The sequence below is a fragment of the Etheostoma spectabile genome, chromosome 9 (assembly GCF_008692095.1).
Source record: "Etheostoma spectabile isolate EspeVRDwgs_2016 chromosome 9, UIUC_Espe_1.0, whole genome shotgun sequence".
NCBI lineage: Eukaryota > Metazoa > Chordata > Actinopteri > Perciformes > Percidae > Etheostoma > Etheostoma spectabile.
The window spans coordinates 28,004,866-28,027,941 of record NC_045741.1 but is presented as its reverse complement, the minus strand read 5'-3'; the positions used below and the strand labels follow the sequence as shown (position 1 = coordinate 28,027,941).

The 23,076-nt window shown below is 40.5% G+C and overlaps 1 protein-coding gene across 1 annotated transcript in view; it reads right to left on the bottom strand.

The window, feature by feature from the left end:
• Nucleotides 1-542: 542 nt before the first annotated feature.
• The window catches only part of LOC116696229 (seizure protein 6), a 173,961-nt gene continuing 151,427 nt past the window's right edge, over nt 543-23,076 (bottom strand). Inside the window, exons 4-5 of the mRNA XM_032527057.1 lie at nt 1,083-1,272; nt 543-577 (exon numbers count right to left, since the gene is read on the bottom strand). Of these exons, the coding sequence (XP_032382948.1) occupies nt 543-577; nt 1,083-1,272 (225 nt within the window). The remainder of the gene's footprint in view (nt 578-1,082; nt 1,273-23,076) is intronic.

Below are 23,076 nucleotides of genomic sequence, written 5' to 3'. Positions count from 1 at the left end.
ACAGAATAGTTATGCTTAACAGTCCGGTTTAAGCAGGGGAAAACCTCAATGCCTACATTTTTAAAACTGCTTAACAATGGGGATGATTGAATTGCGAGCAGAAACATTTAAATGACGTAGTGCAGACTTTGACCAGTTCATTTTAAAGCCTGATAAGCATCTATACTCCTTGCATAAGGACAGAAAGTGAGGAAGAGAGGGGTTTTCTAAAAAAACAAAAACATTGTACGCAAATAGTGAGAGGTGATGCTGTGCACTACAAATGCATATTGGTGACACAATAATCAATTGGCGAATAGCTTGAGCCAACGGCTCTAGAGAGAGGACAAATAATGCAGGACTCAAGGAGCCACCTTGGCGAGAAGGTCTAGAGACTGGAAGTGAAGAGGAGGAGGTGCGTCCGGTTAAGACTCGGGCTAAGGGGTTAGAATACAGAACCTGCTGTATTGTTCAAAACTATCTACAGGTTCAAAACATTACATGTATTCCGGGATGTTTTTTGTTTTTTTTAGAAATTATACACGTTATCAATAAATATTTGCTTACCACTGCATCAGGAGCAATTCTAGGATCCGACCTTTAGGATGAGAATGTGACAGGCATAGAGTGCCTTGCAAAAGTGTTAACCCTCCCTGCTAAATCTGATAATCTCTGAGCTAGCTACTGAACAACGTCAGCTAACATTTTTCGACACTATTTACACTATGATGGTCCTAAACCTGGCTTGAGCCCCCTCTCAAGGGTCCAAACTTGCCATGCACAGCATTAAAACTTTGACCTCATTACACCTCTAATTGTTTATTGGGGGGTTGAAGCCCCCACATCCCCCTCGTAAATTACGCCTATCACCAGAGCGACTATATGTTTGACATGATTCCATATATGATTATACTGGACACCTGAGACCAAATCCATGACCATGAGTTACAACAAGATTTCTTAAAGTCACAAAAATGTCAAATCAGCAAAAAGCATTAAATCATTTAAATGTCAGGTTGGTTGTTTTCCTCAAACTTCTAGTTTTCTACTTGTGTCCATTTTGACAGCATGCAGGTGGGATGTGCTCTGTAAGACACTCTTACCTTGGTACCTGAGCAGGACTGATCCACCCTGAGACCTCCAGCTGCGGAAGCGGATGGAGATCTGATTGCTGTGGCTGCGTACAACCAATCCTCTCATCAGGATGGACTCATTGGCCAGCATGGTGTTCTCCATGTGGCCCACATCTTCAAACACCACCTTGTCTCCCTCAGATAGATTTACATTCATCACCTGACAAAAAGCAGAGTAAGAATTAGACAATTTATGCGTCATATAAAAACAAATAAGATCCACATTCTGGGATCCCAAGTCTCTCAGGACCTGAAGCAGGAGACCAACATTGACCCAATTATCAAAAAAATACTAGCAGCATAACAGAGGAGCAGATTTACCAGCCTGTCAACTCTGCTCGGCTTCAGCCAACCTGCTTGCTGCCCCTTCACAGTGAGGGAAAACTAATCACTTAATGAATTCCCGACTGTTTGCTATCCTGGGTCCTAAAAGGTTGGGATGGGCTCCCCATTGACATCAGGACGGCCGAAAGCCTACGCATCTTCAGCCATAGGCTAAAAACATCTCTTCCATCTACACCTTGGATAAATAATTCTTTTTTTACAGCTGCCCTTTCACATGGCTCTTTGTAGTTTGGCTTATTTGAGGCTAATGTACCTTTTGGGGTGGAGGGCATGTGTGTGTCAAAAGATGGAGAAAACATTAGAGGAAATGATCCGTCGAGGTGCACAGAGTCTGGGTAAACGGTACCTCGTAAACGTTTGTCTGCGATGAGGAATACTTAGGATCTATTTCTGTGTACCCACAAATGTTAAACTTAAATGCTGGACTTCACTAAATGTTCTTGACTTTAATGTATTGTCTAAGTTTTAATTTCTGAGTTCTGGTATCGTTAGTGTCATCAACCAACACGCGAGAATTAGAGTGTAGAGTTAAACTGGAGGCAGATCTTTGAGCCAGTATTTTTTTCTTCGACTTTCTACATTTTGATGACACCCTGATATGATGAGATGAGAGGAGATGAGCCAGAACCAGACGATAATTGGCGGGAGGATTTGGTGACTGGAAGTTTTTTTTTCATAACATAAAGAAGGCTGAGTGTAAAAAGTTGAGTACAGTTGAGAACTGTACGGTGGCTTTTTAAGGCCCCTATTTAATCAAAAAAGTCCTTGCGAAGGGGCAAAAAGACCTTGAGAGAGAAGACCTAACGAAAAGTTCAATCAGTACAATAGAGTGAGGATTGTGAGACACAATTGTGCCTCCATTATATTGTAACTTTCTGCAAATACAAAATTGTTTGATGCTTTAAAAAAGGTCCCATGGCATGAAAATTTCATTTTGAGTTTTTTTTCAACAACGCCAGTGGCTAGAAATGGCAACATGTGTAAACCGAGCCCTGGGTATCCTGCTCTGCCTTTGAGAAAATAAAAGGTCAGATCTGGCCAATCTGGAATCTTGCTTCTTATGAGGTCATAACGGGCAAGGTTACCTCCCCTTTCTCTGCTTTGCCTGCCCAGAGAATTTGGGACATAGCTTTCAAACAAGCAAAGTGGCATTTGGTCAAGGCAACTGCCCCTTTACCTCGCACTTCCCTTTCTCCTCCTCAATAAATACACACAAAGAAACGGCACATGAGATCATTGTGAGACTGGCTCTATTAGCTGTAAAGCTGCACCAAGGCAGAATTTTGGGAAAGAGACTTCGGATATGGTATAAAGGGACCACTAAGACCTATATAAAAACATCCAAAAAGCACCATGTCATGGGACCTTTACGTATATATGCTGGTACAATCAAGTCAGGAATATACAGAGACACATTATGGCTTCCATTTTTTGTGTGTGAAAAATAATTCTAGAAAAGTTGAAAGCACTTCTTTGTGTTCTTTCTTTCGCTTTGGATAAAAGCGTCAGCTAAATGACATGTAATGTAATTTACTATGGAAATGTCATTGCTGTTTTCACTAAGTCTGAACAATCTGCATATATTGATCGCCTGATTTACTAACATAGCATCTCATTACAGTCAGCTCCTGGACTAGTCTATATCAACAAACTTTCATTTACGGGATTGTTCTGGTGCTGGCAGATGTCCCTCATTTTTGGCCTGATGTCCTTCACCTTCCTTTTTAAATCGTGTTGGCGTTCTAACCTCAGGTGGATTTATGGGGACTCCAGTTAACTGCTCCTCAGATCTCTGCAGGGTAAATCCAGACAGCTAGCTAGACTATCTGTCCAATCTGGGTTTTCTGTTGCACGATTAAAACAACTTTTGAACTTAAACATGTTCCACAACAACAAATTCCTTCCTGAAGCTATTTTGCAGAGGCACAGTTGCTTAATGTGGCTCGAGAAAAAGGGATGTTTGATTCCAAGCATTGGAGAATAGGCCCTTCTCAGCTTGACTCAAACAAGCTGATGGTGTTGCGGCGACTCAGCTAGTCGAGTCTCCAGAGGCTGGTTTTAGAACGTAAGAGACGTCACCTGTTTCAACGGCAAATAGAGAAGTCAGAGTGTAAAGTCAGCTATAAACTATAGAAATATAATCAAATGATCAAAAATCCATGTTATCTTTATGTTATAAACAGCTAGGTAGTCAAATTGGAAGAGTTTTAGACGGAGCGCCTGAAGGCGTTATATGTACAAGAGAGATAGAAAGTGACTGAAGCGAGCCCAGCGGCGTTAAATCCCAGCAGTGGATCAGAAATAAAATCGCCACTGGAAATGTAACTATAGCAAGCATCTTAATGTCATGAACGTTATCCACATGCATATTTAGACAAAACAAATTATATATCCAGCTACAAAAAGCCTAAAACTTCTACAGAAGTAGAACATTACAAAGAAGGATTGTTATGGAGATGATCCACCGTCCCGTTGAGAATTGACACATTGGAAAAAGTTGAAAATTTCAACTCGTCTTGACCCAAATCTATGGTCTGAACTGGGCTTAAGTGGACTTTGTATAATCTACTGTTTCAAAAGGTAAAAGATTTACCTAGACTGGACTAAGTGGTAGAGCGGTCACCTGCTAATCGGAAGGTTGGTTGTTCAATCCCTGGCCCTGCAGTGCCATGTCAAAGTGTCTTTGGGCAAGACACTGAACCCAGAGTTGCCTCTGATGCTGCGCCTTTGGAGTGTAAATGCGTGTGTGTGTGTGTGTGTGTGTGTGTGTGTGTGTATCTGATGAGCAGGTGGCACCTTGTACGGCAGCCTCGGCCACAGTGTGTGAATGGTGAATGGTTCCTGTACTATATAAAACCGCTTTTAACACTTGTTGAGACTAGAAAAACTCTAAGAACAGTACATTTACCTTTATGTTATTTCTAATTATTCCATATTTATTTTGCCATTCTTTACACTCTCATAGAATTATGTTTGCATTATTGTTTGTAACCCAGTTTATTTTCTTTCCTATTTGTACATAGTTATGTTGGTTTATCTTTGTCATAGCCGTACTAGTGTTTCTTTTTTTACATTTTTCTGTTTGTAAATTGATTGAAAGCGAGCAAAAACCAGAGTTCAATCCTTGCATGCTTTAAAAAACTATGATGAAAAATGCATGTATTTAATTCTGATTACAGAGCACCACGAGTGACCATATCAGAAAGAAATGCTGTTAACTAACCCTATACAATGCCAAACAGAGCCTCCGTGCTGCAGCAACACATATATAAATGCCATTATTTACATAATATGTATTTGCCGCTATAGCCATTTCATCAGATTTACACCCAGCAACAGCAGTTCAACACATTACTCTGGATAATTACAAAAGTGGAATAAAGGCTCTGCACAGTTTATCCATTGAGTGGCAGCCATTATTTTTGCCACACTGTGCACATCAGAGAGTCATCAGAGAGTGAGAAAGCAAAACAGAGAGTTTTCCAATTTTAGATGAGATAATCAAATGCTCCTATTATATAAAATGACTTCAGGGTGCAGGAGCGCCAGCCAGCATAGATTAAGTTGACATGTGAAGCTTTTTGCACTTACAATTTGTGAGGAAAGTTTACTACTTGCACAGTTCAAGGGCTTGTTTACACTTAAACTTGCACGAATTACCTAGTTAAAAAAATAAATAAAAATTCAGCACTCTGGTGAAGTGAAAACGGTTGACCTGAGGTACACAGTAGAAAAACTTGACCTCAGTGGTTCAAGCAATCTCTGTGAAGAAAAGTGCAGCCAGGTACAAACATTTTATCATTAACATCATATCAGCATGTATACTAAGAAATGGCATTAGAAGTCTGCTCGGGCACAAATCAAAAGAAGAAAAAATATGGAAAAAGCCAAAAGGACAATGTAGAGCTCAGTGATTACACTGCAGATAATTGTCAGCTTGTCTCCTTCGTTGACAGCATGTCTGGTGAGAATTTCCGCTTTTATCACAGCGGGTATGTCTTTATTCAGGCGTTAAAAGGAAGGGGGAGCCTTAGCAGATCATAGCAACTGCTATGCTTGTTACACACACACAGCACACAAAAAGGCAAAAGAATAAAAATATTACAGTGCAAATCGTAATAGCAACAAGCCTGACTTTTAAAGGGAATGGGAAATAAGACTGATTGGTTAATTGCATGTTAGGGCTGCACAATTAATCAAATTTTAATCGCGATCACGATTTTGACTCCCACGTCAAGTTGTTGCCGTGTCGAGCGATTCATTTTTTTTAAACGTCATTTCATAGAACGCTCCGGTTTTTTTTCAAAGCACATCTACCGCTCGTACAACCCGTCTGATCATGACCATTCAGAGTAGTTCCCTGCACCCTGGCAGCTTAGTTTCTAGATGCAGACAGTCCCAGAGGACAAGTAACGGGAGAAAACTCAACAGATAGCAGTCGGTTATACGTCGGTCTCAAGGTTACCAGTTTTACCAGTAAACGCAACATTTGTCCCGTCTTTTGTTTTTCGACAACAGCATGAGCAGTGCTGTGGGGTGCTAGTAGCGTCTGTTAGCTGTTAGCTCCTCTAGGACGCACCGGTGCATTTCCTTGCATTTGCTGCAATGTTGTTTATATGGATATGGTTTAATTTTTGCTTACATGACCCATTTGTCTGAAACCAGCCTTGGTGTGGATCTCTCCTCTATACTCCCGCGTCCACACAGCGGCCCCGTCCACACTTCTGACATTGTTCTACAGTTTTAATTTTTTATTAACACAGCTGTATATGTTATAGTGTGCGGCAAACCTGTATTGTACCAGTGTTTCCGCGGTACTCTGTATCGCGGCCGCCACGGCGAAGAACACAGAAAAAGTTACTGATGCAACTAACCAGTTGGTAGAGTAACAGCGTGAGACTGCTGGACCTGGACAAGGGCCTGGACCGGTGCCAGAGATTGACCCATGGCCAGAATATCATAGTTTCAAAAATGCAGGTTTCAGACGTTTCATACACACAAACGTGTGTATCCGCCGTTCGAACCTTGCTGGACCTTCATAATGAGTCAGCCGTCTCTCGGTGAGTAGTGTCCATCACACTCCTCTCGCATTTATAAATAGCCTATGTGACGTTAACATTGTTTTGGTTAAAATCAACAAATAATCGTGAGAATAATCGCGATCAAAATTTTGATCAAAATTATCGTGATTATCATTTTGGCCATAATCGTGCAGCCCTATTTCACGTTATGCCCAAAACACACCTAAGATTAATTAAGGCACTAAGTACAACCCTTTTGAACCGTGCGCCGGTGCATGGACCCTTAAACTAGCAGAAAGGGATGCATACACGCCTCAAACGCACCTACGGCAGGCGCTTCACGTGCGCTTAGATTGAGGGGAAGACGGAGTGTGTGTGTGGGGAAATATTGCAGTTTTCAGGAGTCTGCAGGCCTGTGGATAGAAACTGTGAGTCTTGTTGTCCATGCTTTCACACTCCTGTAGCGGCTTGTGGTGTGAAGAGACTGTGTTGTACGTGTGGGTTTTCTTTAATGATGTTGTGGGTCCTCCTGATGACCCTGGTGATGTACATGTCCTGTAGTGATGGGAAAGCTGCTCCACAGATGATATGTGCAGTTTTTATAACACATTGGAGAGCCTTCCTGTCCCAACCATGGAGGTAATTTATATTAGTTACATTATTTTGTCAACCAGGACTCTATTTTGACATGCACCAGTGTCTAAGTGACAAATAATTGGTCCAGTATTGAGCGAGAACACTGTAACCGGAAGCCATCAACTGGGCTGCTTTGTAACCCTACAGGACAAATGGGCATTGTCTATTTCCGTCCACTAAGAGTGTTGTTTTTGTCGCTGACAGGCTTAGATTATTATTTTAAAAGGATCCCTAAGGAGATAGACCTTTTGGTTTAAGAGTAAAATATTTGATTTAAATACAAACAGCTCCAAAATCACCATCACCAAATCCACGAGACCATTTAAATAATCAGTTTTTTTAGCGTGGATAGAGCCAACATTTTTCCACATGTAAATGGGTGAATTATGGGTTTATTCTAACCAAACCAGAGTGGTGATTGGTGGAACAGTAGACCAAGACGGGCTTTTGATAGTTTTTTTATTTTGTTTCTGTACTTAAATGAAGTGTTTTTATGATGATGAAATTGCTGTTTATTTAAATGAAGTCTGGTGGGTTTGGTGATGGTGATCCAAAAAACGTCCATCAATGTAGAGATCCTTTCCATAATGTTGTCAGACATTTAAAATATTAATCAGAGCCTGTCAGGCTAAGTTTACACACGGCCAAATATTTTCATAAAAAGGACATTTAAACCTTTCCATTTTCAAAAATAACAATCGTGGCAGTTGTAACCAGGTGGCCGAATCCCGAAAATAGCAACAACAACAACAACTTCTTCTCTCTTTTTTCCTCACTTCCTTGGCTGCCTAACCCTCTATTTGTCTCACTTTACATGCAAACAAAGATTTCCAAAATCTCCACTCTGGCTGGAGTTTTTAGAAAGACTCGTTTTAGAGGCAAATTCTCCGTTTGCGTGTAAACAAAAGGGCACAGACAAACAAATGTTTAAATTTTTCAAAATAACCATGTACGTGTAAACAGGGCCTCAGCGGCAACACACAGCACTTTTAGCGACCACAAATAGGTGTGCAATTGACCAACAAGCTTACATTGTAGCCGACTGCAACAGTCTCGCTTAATACTAGACCAATTTCAAAGATTGTTGTTCCCATGGTAACAAATAGGGATGACCCGGCTGAAACGAGTATCCGGTACGGATAAAGCACTTTTGCCGAGTACAAGTATTATACGAGTAATACGAGTTAATATCCGTACTCGGATTGAATACATCTCCTCAACTGGCCGCGCAGCGTTCTGTGATAGTTTAAAGCGTCATTTCATAGAACGCTACGTTTTTTTTTTTTGCATAGCGCATCTACCGCTCCGTAAACCCCTGTCTGCTCATGTGCCAGTCAGAGTTGTTTCCTGCATCGCGCAGCTCAGTTTAGTTTCTGTTGTGTTTTATGTATTTATAATATATATTTTTAAATGCAGCCTTTATTTTATTTAAATTGATAATTTATTATTAGGGTACTTATTTTTTATGATCCTACAGTTCAATATATTAACTGACAATAAATATTGTTGAAATATTATTGAATTGTACTTTTATTTTAACAGTAGTTTGTTGACTAGGATACTTACATATTTTCATGCAACTATTAGGATGTGGTACTGAATAATAACGCAAGTTAGTCATTGTGATGTTGCGGACCTTTGCTTGACAAAATCTTCTCTAACTGTACCTCTTAGAATTTTAATTGAATACCCTATATTACATGATCACAATATTGTTCAAAATAATCGTGATTATCATTTTGGCCATAATCGTGCAGCCTTACACGGAATCAATATTCTCACCGATTCCGTGTAGCAGCCTGGACACACCCAAAATGGCGGTACCCAGCACAACCACGAGATCTCCACAAGTAGCGAAATAAAAATACACTTACTAAATATATGCACTCTTTCACGGAAGAAATATAGCAAACAACACTTGATAATGTATCTTAATTCACAATGTAGGTGTTTTACCTTACTTGTCAAACTAGTTGAAGAAATAACACGGAGGAAACTCATGGCGCGATTTCTTTGCCCAACAGGTTCAATAACGAGGCAGTCAAGTTCCACTGAGGCCGCGCGGATAACCGTCAACTATGTCCACAAGATCTTACACCAATATACTTTACGTAGCCCGATTGGCTTAAAACAGACATGCCAGTCAGTTTGCTCACTGTGATTGGATACTTACTCAAACCCACATACCTACATGCATTTTCTAGCAGCTTGTCTATATGCATGCATTTAGTGATTTAATTCAGCCATTATCATAATATATATAAATTTATATACACTGTATGTCAATTTCATTAGCCCAAAGTATTGTGGGTCACACCCTCCCCGCCTGACTGAATGCACGTCTGCGTGCTTCTTCTTCTTACAAGTAGAAGAAGAACTACATTTCACAGGTCAGGAAGAGCAGGAAGGTGTCAATCTGTTGTAGAGTGCGCACTGGTCCATCCTTGCTTTCAGGTTTGATTGTGTAGACTGGTGTTTCACCAGTTCCTCTGAGGACAATGTAAATGTCCTTCTCCCACTTGTCAGCCAATTTCTGCTTTCCCCATAACTTGACATTGCGAACAAGGACTCTGTCTCCCACATGTAACACTGACTCTGTCATACGTTTGTCGAACCGTGTCTTGTTATGCTGTGCATTCTTCCCAGCATTGGAAATGGCTATTTTATAGCTCTCCTCTAGTCGACACTTCAAGTCAGCAACATACTGAGAGTGAGTCTTTTTGGTGTTAGAAACAGGCAGACCAAAGACGAGATCGACAGGTTGTCTTCCAAACATTAACTCAAAGGGAGAGTATCCCGTCACTTTGTTGTTAGTGCAGTTGTATGCATGGACAAGAGGCTTTACAAAATATTTCCAATGCATCTTATCTTTTGCTGTAAGCATACCAAGCACCTGTAGGAGGGCCCGGTTAAATCTCTCCACCGGATTGCCTCAAGGATGGTAGGGTGTAGTTCTAACTTTCATCACTCCAGTGAATTGGCATAGCTCCTTAATGGTGTTGGATTTGAAATCAGCACCCTGATCAAACCATAATGAACTATAAAGTTTTCCCAGAGGGGTCTTTGCCACAGTACATGCTCGTTGGTTTGGAGTTGGTACAGCCACTGTTTACTTGGTGAAATTATCTGTGATAACTAATACATCCTTAGTGTTGGAAGAATCGGGTTCCAAGGAAAAAAGGTCCATACACACCAACTCTAATTGCCTACTGGTCTTTATATTCCCTAGTGGAGCAGCTCTCTCCGGCAAAGCCTTTCGACGGATCCAACGCTCACAGGTCCCGATCCTGTCTTCAATGGTTTTATGCATTTTTGGACAATAAAATCTGGCTCTTGCCAAATCCACCGTTCTCTCCACTCCCATATGACCCATTTCATCGTGGAGACTCTCAAGGGCTAGAGGTCTCAGTTCAGTAGGAAGTACTAACTGAAAGACTGTTAGGTCTGTCTTGCCTCCGGCGATAAAGCACTCCATTCTTCGACTCCAGCCGATTCAGCTCGCGCAACAATAGTGCTAGTTCAGGAAGTTCTGTCCTGAGATTGGGTGCTGGACTTTGACCAGTCTCAAACTGAAGAAGGACCTCTCTAATAACAGGGTCATTGCGCTCTCTCTCTCTCTCTCTCTCTTTCTCTCTCTCTCTCTCCCTCTCCCTTAAACGGAAGGAATGACAGGGAAACCATCTACTTTTTCGTTTTGATAACGGTCTGGAATAGCAACATGAGGAGCAAAGGACTCTACTAGCACTAGACTTGATTCTGGGATGTTACCATCATCATCATCTTCAACAGCAGTGATCATATGCCTCTCACAAAATGCCTGGATTTCATTATGGTGTAGGTTACCAGCAGGGTCAGCATCATGCAGATGGTGAATTACAAATTGTTGGATTCTCTCACCTTCCTTTTGTGAATTGGAGTCATCCTGAGGAGTACTGTGCTGACGTCTTGATAATGCATCAGCATCAACATTTTGCTTCCCTGTTCAGTACTGCATTTGGAAAGAGTAGGTGGGCAGGGAAGATGGCCATCTGTAGCTTGTAGCATCCAGCTTTGCGGAGGTCAATATGTAGGTTAGCGGATTGCTATCAGTTACCACTGTGAAGTCTGTGCCATACAAGTACTCAGAATATTTCTGTCACTGCCCACTTAAGAGCCAAAAATTCAATTTTATGAGCAGGATACCTTGTTTTACTCTTGGAAAGACCTTGGCTTGCAAAAGTTATAACTTCCTGTAGGCCGTCTTGGATCGGATCCAAAGCAGCTCCCAAACCAATGGAGCTGGCATCTGTGGGGAGGATATATGGAAGCTTGGGATCGGCAAACCACAAAACGGGAGCCGACTTGAGCTTTTGAATGATTAGATCGAAGGCTTCTTGCCACTGCGGTGTCCTGACACGGTAATATCCAGCAAAACCTAAAAATGATTGGAGTTCTTTCAAATTGGTGGGAACAGGCCAGGTGGTCAGAGCACTTATTTTCTCTGGGTCTGTTTCCACACCATGCTCAGAGACTACATGGCCCAGAAAATTAACTGAAGTCTGGAAGAATTTACATGAACAAAAGATGCCCATCCCAGACTACAGTTAGCGTGTCTCTTCTTTCTCAGTTCAAGAATCTTAAGCACCGCGCGATAACCGTAAAGGGAAGGTTGGAATTCATAAGGCCTCTGTTTGATATAAAAGTACGAAGATGCAGTACGAAGATGGGAAATAATCAATGCCAAAGTTGGGATTTCAATATCAAACCCTACAAATTCTCAAAGATGAACTGAAAAACTAACTTTTGATAACTTGTTGGTTATGATAATTACAAATGAATTACACTAAAATTTTAATTAAACTGATTTTTACTATAGAACTAGCAGCTGTTTCTGCATCAACAATGTGCCTTGAGACGGCGAACAGCTAGCTTAAGGGGGAGTAGAGAGGGACGTTGGATTCTATGGTTTAGCTGAGACGGTGAACATCAGCTAGCTTTAGGGTGAGTAGAGAGGGATGTTGGATTCTGAGGTTTAGCTGAGACAGTGAACATCAGCTAGCTTCAGGGTGAGTAGAGAGGGACGTTGGATTCTGAGGTTTAGCTGAGACGGCGAACATGAGTTAGCTTCAGGGGGGGTAGAGAGGAACGTTGGATTCTGTGGTTTAGCTAGCGGCTACTAAACACATTATTATCGATCTGTGATATTGGAGTCTTGGTTTATTTATACAGTCTATGGTCGGAGTGCTAGCTTGGGGAGTTTGTCATAAGAGTGCTTCCAACGTATTTAGCTGCTCGCCCTTTCCCTAGGTCGGATCGTTTGGTATCTAGCATGGTGTTGAGTCTCAATTTCAAGTAATGCCCAGTGTGTCAGTCTCTGTTTTGTTGAACACTATAAAGCCTAAACGTTGGGCTTTATTATTGTAAGTGAATATGTTCGTGTTTTGTGTATGTGACAACAACGTTACATCCAGCCCTTTGCCTAGTAGACTTGATAGTATGCTGACAACAGGTAACCATAGCTAGCCCGTTTTAAGGCAGCTAGCTGCTAGCCATGAGTTGAGGACTGTTTTTTTCCTTGTCAAAAGGTAGCCTGAGAAAATGTGTTGTAACCCCAGCTGCCTTACCTCTATACAGTTCCTTACTGCAGCCAGAGGCAATACAATATGACCCCCCCCCAGACTTCTTTCTTTTCGTTTCCCAAGCCATATGTCTGCTAGCATCTATATTCTCACCGATTCCGTGTGGCAGCCTGGACACACCCAAAATGGCGGTACCCAGCACAACCACGAGATCTCCACAAGTAGCAAAATAAAAATAAATGTACTTAATATATGCACTCTTTCACAGAAGAAATATAGCGAACAACACTTGATAAGGTATCTTAATTCACAATGTAGGTCTTTTACCTTACTTGCTGAACTATTTGAAGAAATAACACAGAAGAGACTCCTGGCGCATTTCTTTGCCAAACAGGTTCAATAACGAGGCAGTCAAGTTCCACTGAGGCCGCGCGGATACAAAGACCCGTCGACTAAAGAACCGTCAACTATGTCCGCAAGATCTTACACCAATATACTTTACGTCTCAAGCTTTTGACAATAAAAACGGCAGGATTTCTCCATTACCCGTTAGCGATCGTCACGCTAGTCTCTCTCCGCAGCTCTTTTCAGCTCAGAAAGGTAGGCTTTGCTTTTATTCCTAACTGCGCCTGATTGGCTTAAATAGACATGTCAGTCACTCAGTTTGCTCACTGTGATTGGACACTTACTCAAACCCACATACTTACATGCATTTTCTAGCAATTTGTCTATATGCATGCATTTAGTGATTTAATTCAACCATTATACTAATAATAATAATACATACATATATATATTTATACATGTTAATTCCATTACCCCAAAGTATTGTGGGTTACACCCTCCCCGCCTGACTGAATGCACATCCACGTGCTCCTTCTTCTTACAAACAGTGCCCTGTAAAACTACATGTCACAGGGCATGAAGAGCAGGAAGGTGTCAATCAGTTCATGTCTGGATTACACCATCAGTCATTTAGACACAAAAACATAGGAAAATAGAGGCAAGTTGAAAAAGATGATCAGCAATTAAACTTTTTTTAATTAATCAATGTCATTCAAGCCCTTGCCAAAGGAGTTGCTACTCAGCTAATTAAGACTACTGTCTCTACACAACTCTCTCTGTATTTCAGACAAGGGACTGTTTTTATTAAAATGGTGGGTAACACTTTATAATAAATTATGGATTAATGGATGGTAAATTGATAGTTAATTAATCTGTAGTTAATTTTCATTTAACTGTTAGCAAACTGTCATGAGTATTTACAAACAATTAAATTATAATTAATAATGTTTACTAATTTTTAGTAGTGCTGCAAATTAACAGTTTCTTGTTGCACACATTATATCCTTCATATACTATATTAGGTACCGGGTAATTATTAAAAATAGGTTTGTAATCCTTTAAGAAACCATTTTTAAAACATCCTTCGATAGATGGACCAGATACTCACATACCACTTTGTTAAGGGTTACTAGTTGGTTTGTAAACAGTCTATAAACAGTGTCTGGATGGTTACAGGTTGCTTTATAATGTCATGTAATGTTTATAGATGTTTTAAAAATGGTTTCTTAAAGGTTTACAAACGTATTTTTAATCATTACTCAATACCTAATATAGTATAAGAGACGCAAGGAACATATGCGAGTGAGGGAAGCGAGGAGACACCTTATCATAATGAAAAGCACACTAATTTCTTCTTACTGTCATTTCAGAACCTGCCACTCCCTCTTGCCTTCCAGTAGCCACTTTGCTTCACCTGCTCTGCATCACCCAATTACCCACCTGCATCCCATTCCCTCTGATTAGATTCAGCACCGTACCTTGTGTCAGATTGGCTTTTGCATTACACTAAGCTCTCCAGCATTTTATACCTGATTCCTGATCCTGTCTGAACCTCATCCTGTTTCTAAACTCTGACTCCCTGCCAGTTAGTTTGCCATCTGATCTTCTGTAATTTAGAAATAAACCTTTGTGGACTTTAAGAGTCGTGCTTGTCGGTTCTTACCTGATCTCAGTGATTGTCAGTGATTGTTACAGACTGTATTCAAGTTTTGTGTAAAAGAAGCAGCTGTCCGAAGATTTAGATTTGACCAGTTAATGTACAAATCTTTTGTCAGCTTTGGTTAGCAACTGATTGTGGAAACAAGCTTCTTTCTCAGGATTTCATGAACTCAGACAACAAAGACGTTTAGTCCCAATCTGGCTCTATAGTGTACACTTTTGAATCCAAAAAGCAGACACAAAGTAAGCAGGCGAGTGTGTGAGCTGCACCCGCTTGTCTCTATGTCTGCAACTTTGAAATGAAGTGTATGCACTCTAGGTGATGGGAAGAGGAGCTCAGACATCTCAGCTCTAAGTACATTTATTTATACAGCACCATGTTACTACATGTTACAGATTGACATATTAAAATCTAGATTAAATGGACTGTTCTTACATAGCACTTTCCTAGTCTCAACGACTACTCAAAGCGCTTTTACACAGTACAGGAACTACTCACCATTCACACACTGTGGCCGAGGCTGCCGTACAAGGTGATCATCAGATAAACCCTCACACACATTTACACTCTGATGGCGCAGCATCGGGGGCAACTCAGAGTTTAGTGTCTTGCTCAAGGACACTTCGACATGGGACTGCAGGGCCAGGGATCGAACCACCAACCTTCCGATTGGCAGGCAACCACTCTGCTACTCAGTCCAGTCTAGGTCCATTCTTTACCTTGGAAACAGTAGATTAAACAAAGTCCACTTGAGCCCAGTTCGGACCAAAGATTTTACGTCAAGATAAAACTTTCAACTTGTTCCAATGTGCAGAACTGCACAGGTCTCAGAACTGCAGAGTTCTGAGACCTGCCAGTTCACCCCAAAAAGATGAGACGAGACGTTGTATCATCTCCATAACAAGGCCTCTTTGTACTTCTGTTCTAACTTACGACTTTTGGGCTTTTTGTAGCTGGATATATCATTTGTTTTGTCTAAATATGAATAGATCGATAAATCAATAGATCGATAGACCGATAGATAGATAGCCTTTATTATTGGACTCACGGTCCATAAATAAGATAATGTTAGTGATATTGAGATACTTGCTTTAGTTACATTTCCAGTGGTGATTTGGTGAAAACACCAACCTTCCGATTGGCAGGCGACCACTCTACCAATGAGCCACAGCAGCCCCACATCAACAGACCACTATATTACAGCCAACCATAAGACACCATGCTTTCTGCATCCTTCACAAACAACTATTTTCCACTTCTTCTCGTATGTTGCTGGTTTTGTATTGTTTATTATTTCTCCTGCTTTAATGCTGTTCAATTGTCTTGTTGCTGTCTGTTGTTTCTGTATTCCTTTAATTGTAAAGTTCACTGAGACAATGTCAAATGGTTATTTTTCACTTTAAATACAATTTGATTTGTTGTTTGATTGAATAAAACAATAAAACTAAACAAAAAGCAAGTCTGAACGAATGAGTCTTGAGCTGTCTTTTGTGACCCCTGTGCTCCCCCTAAAAGAATGACAAAATGATATAATTATGCTATATAATCCACAAAAGATAAAGCTGTTTTCACACATACAGGCAATTTGCTTTTCATTCCTCACCTTAAAGGTTCATGTTACGGGCTGGCTACATTGCATGTGTAACGCACTGTATACGGAGCGATGGTTCCAACACTACGCTTTTCACTATGATCAATGAAACCAACAGAGCAGCGTGTAGTGGTGCGTATGCTCGGCATAGATCTCCTCTACAGGCGTAAAAATAGGACAATCTTCTATTCATATATTTTATATGAGGTGTGTGTTTTTGGATCATAAAGTGTTATTATTTCTTTAAAATAAATCTACTGATATACAGAAAACGACTTCATGTCTGTGAATGCCAGTTTCATTTTGAGTTTCTATAACTTCAAACTTAGACTTTACTATGTGATTATTATATATAGACCATTCATCTTTTGAATTACCAGAATTTCCACATGCTGTATGTATCATTATGGCAACATAAATAACCCATATTGGGATAGAACAGTTTGGCCACATGGCCCAGTCGTAGTTCCAATGTGATCACAAGAATCTTGAGCTGGATTCTCAATTTAATAGGAAACTATTGTAAAGAAATCCAAATTGGTGTTACATGAGACCTTTTGGAGGACTTGGTCAGAAGCTTGGCAGTTAAGTCTGGCTATGGCAGGTGAGAAGGGAATTGTAGAAGTCAAGGATGGAGGAAATAAAAGCGTGACTAATCATCTCCATATAAGCTTAAGAAATAATAATAAGAGCTGTAAGTTAACTTTTTTGATCACCAGCCAACATGGCTAGCAGATTTTAGTAGTAGTAGCTAGTAGCAGCCAATCAGATTTTCCATCAGGCAATTTTTTACTCCAGGAAAAATGTATGAGTATCGCTGAATACAGTTAAGCATCCATGTTTTGGGTTGCTGGTCGGCAGATATACATTAAAATATAAACATTTACTTTACTTTTTATCCTAACTACCTTTACTAATTCTTTTCAGCTACTTTGGTTTGTTTTGCGCAGTTCCGTTAGTTTTCAAGGCAAACACATAAAACTGCTAATATCTCTTGCCTGAAAACAGACCAATCTGTACACACTGACTTTTTGGATTGTTTTCTGCAGCTTACCAATAAAAAACAGACACATCATTCATCACAGGCCAAATTGGCTACTAACTTTACAACGTTATACAAGCCAAAGTTCATTTTATTGGCATTTGGCACGCTGGCGCGTGTCAATTTAAAGCCCTGGACACAATGACAGCCCACAAAATTACGTCGTAAAGTAAACATGAAAATTGACGACGCAGACAGATGGAAGGATTCAGGGTGTGTCACGTTGAATATGTTGTCGTTGCAGTTTCACATGTTGTTACTATGGCGATCAGTTGAGGATCCCGCCTATGTGGAGGTGATACTGGTACCAAAAGTGAGTTAAGTTGAGCCAGCCATGCAGTGGAAATGAAGCATGGGAAATCTCCATGACACCTGACCAAACCGCAATGATGAAGACCAGTTGATGAAAAAATCTAGCAAGTGAACCTTAAAATAAGATTAATTTGTCAAACTAAACATCATATTATTCACATGTACGGTAGTCATCCTTATTTTACAAATTGGCACTGTGTTAGAAAGTTTTTTTTTACTTTTTTTGTTTGTTTTAGTTTTAAATGTAAAATGAGGGAAGAATTCATGACTGTCATCACTTAAACCCACTCAATACTGCTTATATAATATACAACACGTACAGTCTATTATTCAATTACAGTGCACTTGTTTAAAAGTGAAACTTTACTTGCAACCCACGTAGAGCAAGAGTCCATACAGCCTGAGTGCAACATGAATGACTCATAGCGTACGAGCTCAGCGGCCTCTGCGGCGTGCTTGTGTATAACAAGTCATAATGTTCCGTTAATGAACTCATGGACACAGCATCAGGATAATAGTGCGCTGAACAAAGGGCATCGCCAAGTAATCACATTGTGCCTTTAGCTCAGGGATAATAAAACACTTGAGGGAACATTGGGAGACGTAATCCAATTTGCCTTGGCACCAGTCCAGCTTCTTCTGTATAACTGTACCTCACATAACATAATCATGAGGGGTGAACCCACGTCTGGAAAGAGCTATTACTCTGATAATAAAATGGCTCACAATACACTTTCAAATCTGAACCATTGGCTGCAGTAAATTGAGATATGTCAACAAGTTCCCAAGTAAAACCTTTTGAAAGCTCCAGGAGTGGTTGCTGATGTTGTTTTTGTTGTACTGCAGTTAAGCTGAGATCACAGCGTGATTAGTGAACTGATTGCAGTTGACATGTCTGTCTATACTAAACAGTCTTGCACTCTTCTTCTAATAGTTGCCAATTCCACTTTCTGCAGTCCATCAGCTTCACCCTCTTATAAAAGCAGAGCAATAGCACAAAAGCTGTGAAGCACATAAACTGTTGTTTTGGTTGAACATGTGTACGTTCAAAAGTTGATTTAGTCGTGCAATAGAAAACTCAGATTGGACAGATAGTCTAGCTAGCTGTCTGGATTTACCCTGCAGAGATCTGAGGAGCCGTTAACCATAGTCCTCAGAAATCTACCAGAGTTTAGAATGTCATCACAAAGAAAGAGGAAGGTGAGGGACATCTGACCAAAAAGTGTGAGATCCAGCAAAAGTTTTGGGCAGCAACGGAACAACCCCAGAAATAAAACATTGTTGATATAGACTGAGGCTGTGTCTCAAATCGCGCACTTCCCTTTAGTGCACTTACAGAAGTACACTTCGTGCACTACGTACTATCTTGCATAGTGGTAATTTTGACAGAGGAGTGTTGTCTCAAATCGCGCACTTCCATGTGCACTTACCGAAATGACGATCACATTTAATCCTCTTCTTCTGTACAATGTGAATTTCACCTCGGGAGAGCGTTCCAGACTGCTATGTGTGTTTCGCGAAAAATAATCTGCTTGTTTTTGATATTTTAACAAAAATAAATGTGATATATTGCTCCGTGTCACGCCAGGATGACGATTGCGACACCGCCGTCATGTCACCCCCCATTAGCTTCAAACAGTACTCACAACTGTATCGTAATATTCGTTCTTGTACTGCCATCCTCAATTCATTAATTATACCTATCTTTGCAGTCCACTCTTTATGTATATGCTTATGTTTCTGCTCTAAAAATAAGTAAAGTAATATTCATTCATTACGTTACTGTTCATTTTAATGTCAACGGTTTCATGAGGACATTCTGTTGCCCAGAGATAAGACTGTTGTTATGAAGCATTACCCATTCAACTTACCTAATAGACAAACCATCATTACATCTTTTATATAAGTTGTATTTTTGTTCTAAATGGTCTTCATACAGTGACAATACAACAGTGAAAGCAGAGGGAACAGACCTGACATTTAAATAGACCCATTCCTTTATATTCATTATATGTTTGCTACAGTCATTTATTTTATTTAATTTTATTTAATCTTATTTATCCAGGTAAACTGTTTGAGAACCAATTCTCATTTACAAACATGACCTGGCCAGTCATGCAACGTGTAATACAAGAGACAAAGTTAAACACTTTTAATATAATTTTATTTAAAAATGTGCTTGTAGTTCTGCAGGCTCCCCCCAGGCCGTAGCTAGTCTGATGGGGATAGGGACCTGAGGGGGGACTTCAGGCTCTCCAGGGGATCCTTCTACGGTCTGATGGCCATCATCGCCCCTAAATGACGGACGTTTATTCCTCGTTGGTCCCTGAAGAGACGGGTTATGCAGGATAATCATCAGGGGAGGCAGTTAAAACAGGATATACATCAGGTGGAGGCAGAAACAGTGGATACGTTTTAACATTAGCTACTGTTAACGTTACTGGCAATCAGCTGATCGCTATTTCGCTGAGCTAACGCTCACGTCGGATTATGTACAACTTGTTAAGATCATACATCTAACACTAAAATCGTCTACAATGGGACGAAAGTTTAACGCAAACAACAATATACTACAACACATGTAACGTTAGCTTATAACTTATTTGCCAATCTGGTTAAACTGCCGCTGTTAGCTAGCTAAGGTTGGCTTGCTAGCACGTCAAATTACGGTACTAATAAACGTTATAATTCGTGGTACAAAAATTATTATCGACTGTAAAATTAACCAAATATACATTTACACGTTCAACTTTGTATTGCTCCGTCGATCTCGCTATCGCGTCTTCGGCCGCCGCTATCAAGTTTTTCAACGGTTGTTAGCTCCGCCCCTTCCGCTACGTAGCCAAGATGGCGACCGTTGAGTGTGGAAAGTGTCCATCGGTCTACACTTAACTTTGAGACCGGTTTGAGTGCACCATCCGGGTATTTTAAGTGCACTGCATTTGACCGCACTTCGACAATGTGAACGCACTATGTACTCAAAAAGTTAGTATTTAGTACAGAAGTGCGCGATTTGAGACACAGCCTAAGATCAAAGTGAAAGTAAATCATGTGCTACAATAGTTTTGAGTGCAGTTTACTGTAAAAGCTCCTGATGTGTCTGGGTGTATGGATGAACAGGTGACCCCCACTGCTGACTGTGATCAGCTGATATTGCACCAGAGACACCTCTTAAAAGGCCAACATGATCATGATTTTTACTGGAGAAGTGATTCTCAATAGTCACCAAAACATGCATTAGCTATAACAACTAACACACTTATAGAAAATGCAGTTTAAATTCTAACCCTATGAGACTGTACAAGGTGCAACCTGCTCATCAGATAAACACTCACACACATTTACACTCTGATGCACAGCATAAAGACAAAAGATTTACATGACAAAGACTTACGTGGAATGTGTGGTTGATTTGGTGCAGAAATTCAGGTAGGAGTCTTGTGAAAGGAAAATGTGGCTCAATGGGTGCTGTTAGTTCTTACAATAAAACAAACAAACTAAATGGCACAGAAATATGTTGGCTAGGGATGTGGTTATGAGGCCTTTCAGGAGCTGGGATAACATAAGGGATTTGATTAATTAAAAGTATATTACCCAAGAAATACAGATCATGGCTTTGCTTAAAAAATATATACTGTATACATACTGTTTACATACAGTATATATATTTATATATATATATATATATATTCATGTATATATATATATATATTATGTAAAGGCCAAATAGACCGTTCCTGAAAACAAAAGGAGTTAAGCTGTGTATATTTTGAGTGCAATCACTTGTTCAAAATCCTCTATACTAAATTGAGGGCTTCTAATATGGCTGTCACAGGGTGTGTTACACTACCAAACGACCCTCTATTGAAATATAGTTCTCTTTATTCCATCATGTAACGAATATATTTACATACAGAATAACAAAATCCTTACTAAAACTCTTATATCATGCAGCGACGCAGCAGAGAATAGAGCACACTGTGTGCTGTGGTGTAAAAAGCCTCTCTGACATCAATTTACTTAATAAAAAAGCAACAAAAGACAACTGAATAATTCAACTGGCACTCCCTCATTAAATATAAGCTGACAACTTTGGGGGACAGCATGGAGGATGAGAGCAAAACAGGGACAGATGGAACCCTGGGATATGGTGTTGACTAATGGATCAAAGTCTATCTATACGTGCGTGTGTGTGTGCGTGTGTGTGTGCATGTGTGTGTGTGTGTGTGTGTGTGTATACAGATAGGTGAAAACAAACTACGGCAACACAAAGAGAGAGAGACGGAGAGAAATGAAGGGGAGCCACACTGTAATGCAAAATCATAGGCACATGTTCTCCTGTTCTCCTCTGAGACTCTTTGTTGATCTTGCTTTTTTGTGTGACGCATGCAGAAAGCCAGGCCCAGCAGGGACTAAGAGGACTTTATACCTCTAATTGCTCTCCTCCTTGAAAACATCACACTTTCTCCATCTATCCATCCATCCACAATTACAGCTCTATGATCTGCTGAACCTGCCTCTTGCTGTGTTATACATATTCAAGTAACATCACCGTCCCTATCATGAGATGGAAATACTATAAAGTCCCTGTGTGTTCCTATAATGAGGCGTAGTATGTGTCTGACTGTGTGTGTCTGCTAATTAACAGCGGTAATTAAGAGGGAGGTGAGTAAATGATGGAGTCGAGGGAACATCTGTTTCAGCAGGAGAAGTGGGTCACAGTGGTGAGAGAACAGAGACAGACTGAGGCGTCCCACACCCGTCAGGAAAGGCCACAATCAAAATCCTGTTTTTGTCCTCCTCACTAAAGTGTGATTTATGGTTCTGTGGAGGCTCAACGCAGAGATTATACCGTAGCCTACATAAGTGGTCTGATGTTTATACTGCCATTTCATGTTATTTATGGAGAAGGAGAACCACGAAATGAGTCGGGGAAAATGCAACACCACCAAGCCACGACCGCGCGGCGTGCATAGCCACAACGTGTAGTTTCATCTTTCAAGAGATTCACATTAGTGTTAATTGCATCAGACGAGACAAGATTAATTATGTTTGTCAACAACCTTTCTTTCCATGAGGAAGACGAGACGATGACAAAACTGCAGAAATGTTCAAAAACGTTGACTAAGACTAAATTAACATGCATTGTTGTTGCCGAAAAAAGACAAGACTAAAATGTTTTGCATGAAATATAAACTAAGATAAAATCTCTCTTCATTTTCATCTACAATCGTCTCTACTTGTTCACCGTGAGATAGAAGTAGTGCACTGCCCATTCGGAGCGTGTGCCTCTTCCAAACAGGCCAATGGCTTGGTTCCCAGTTTTTTTCCCCCCATTAAGTGTGGTTCAATCAGGCGTGGCTCGGCCGCGGCTCATCTAGAGATTTGGCGTGTCCCCTTAAAATTATCTAGCCGTCACACAACCAGGTAGCGATGTGGCCCGGGCAGGGGGGG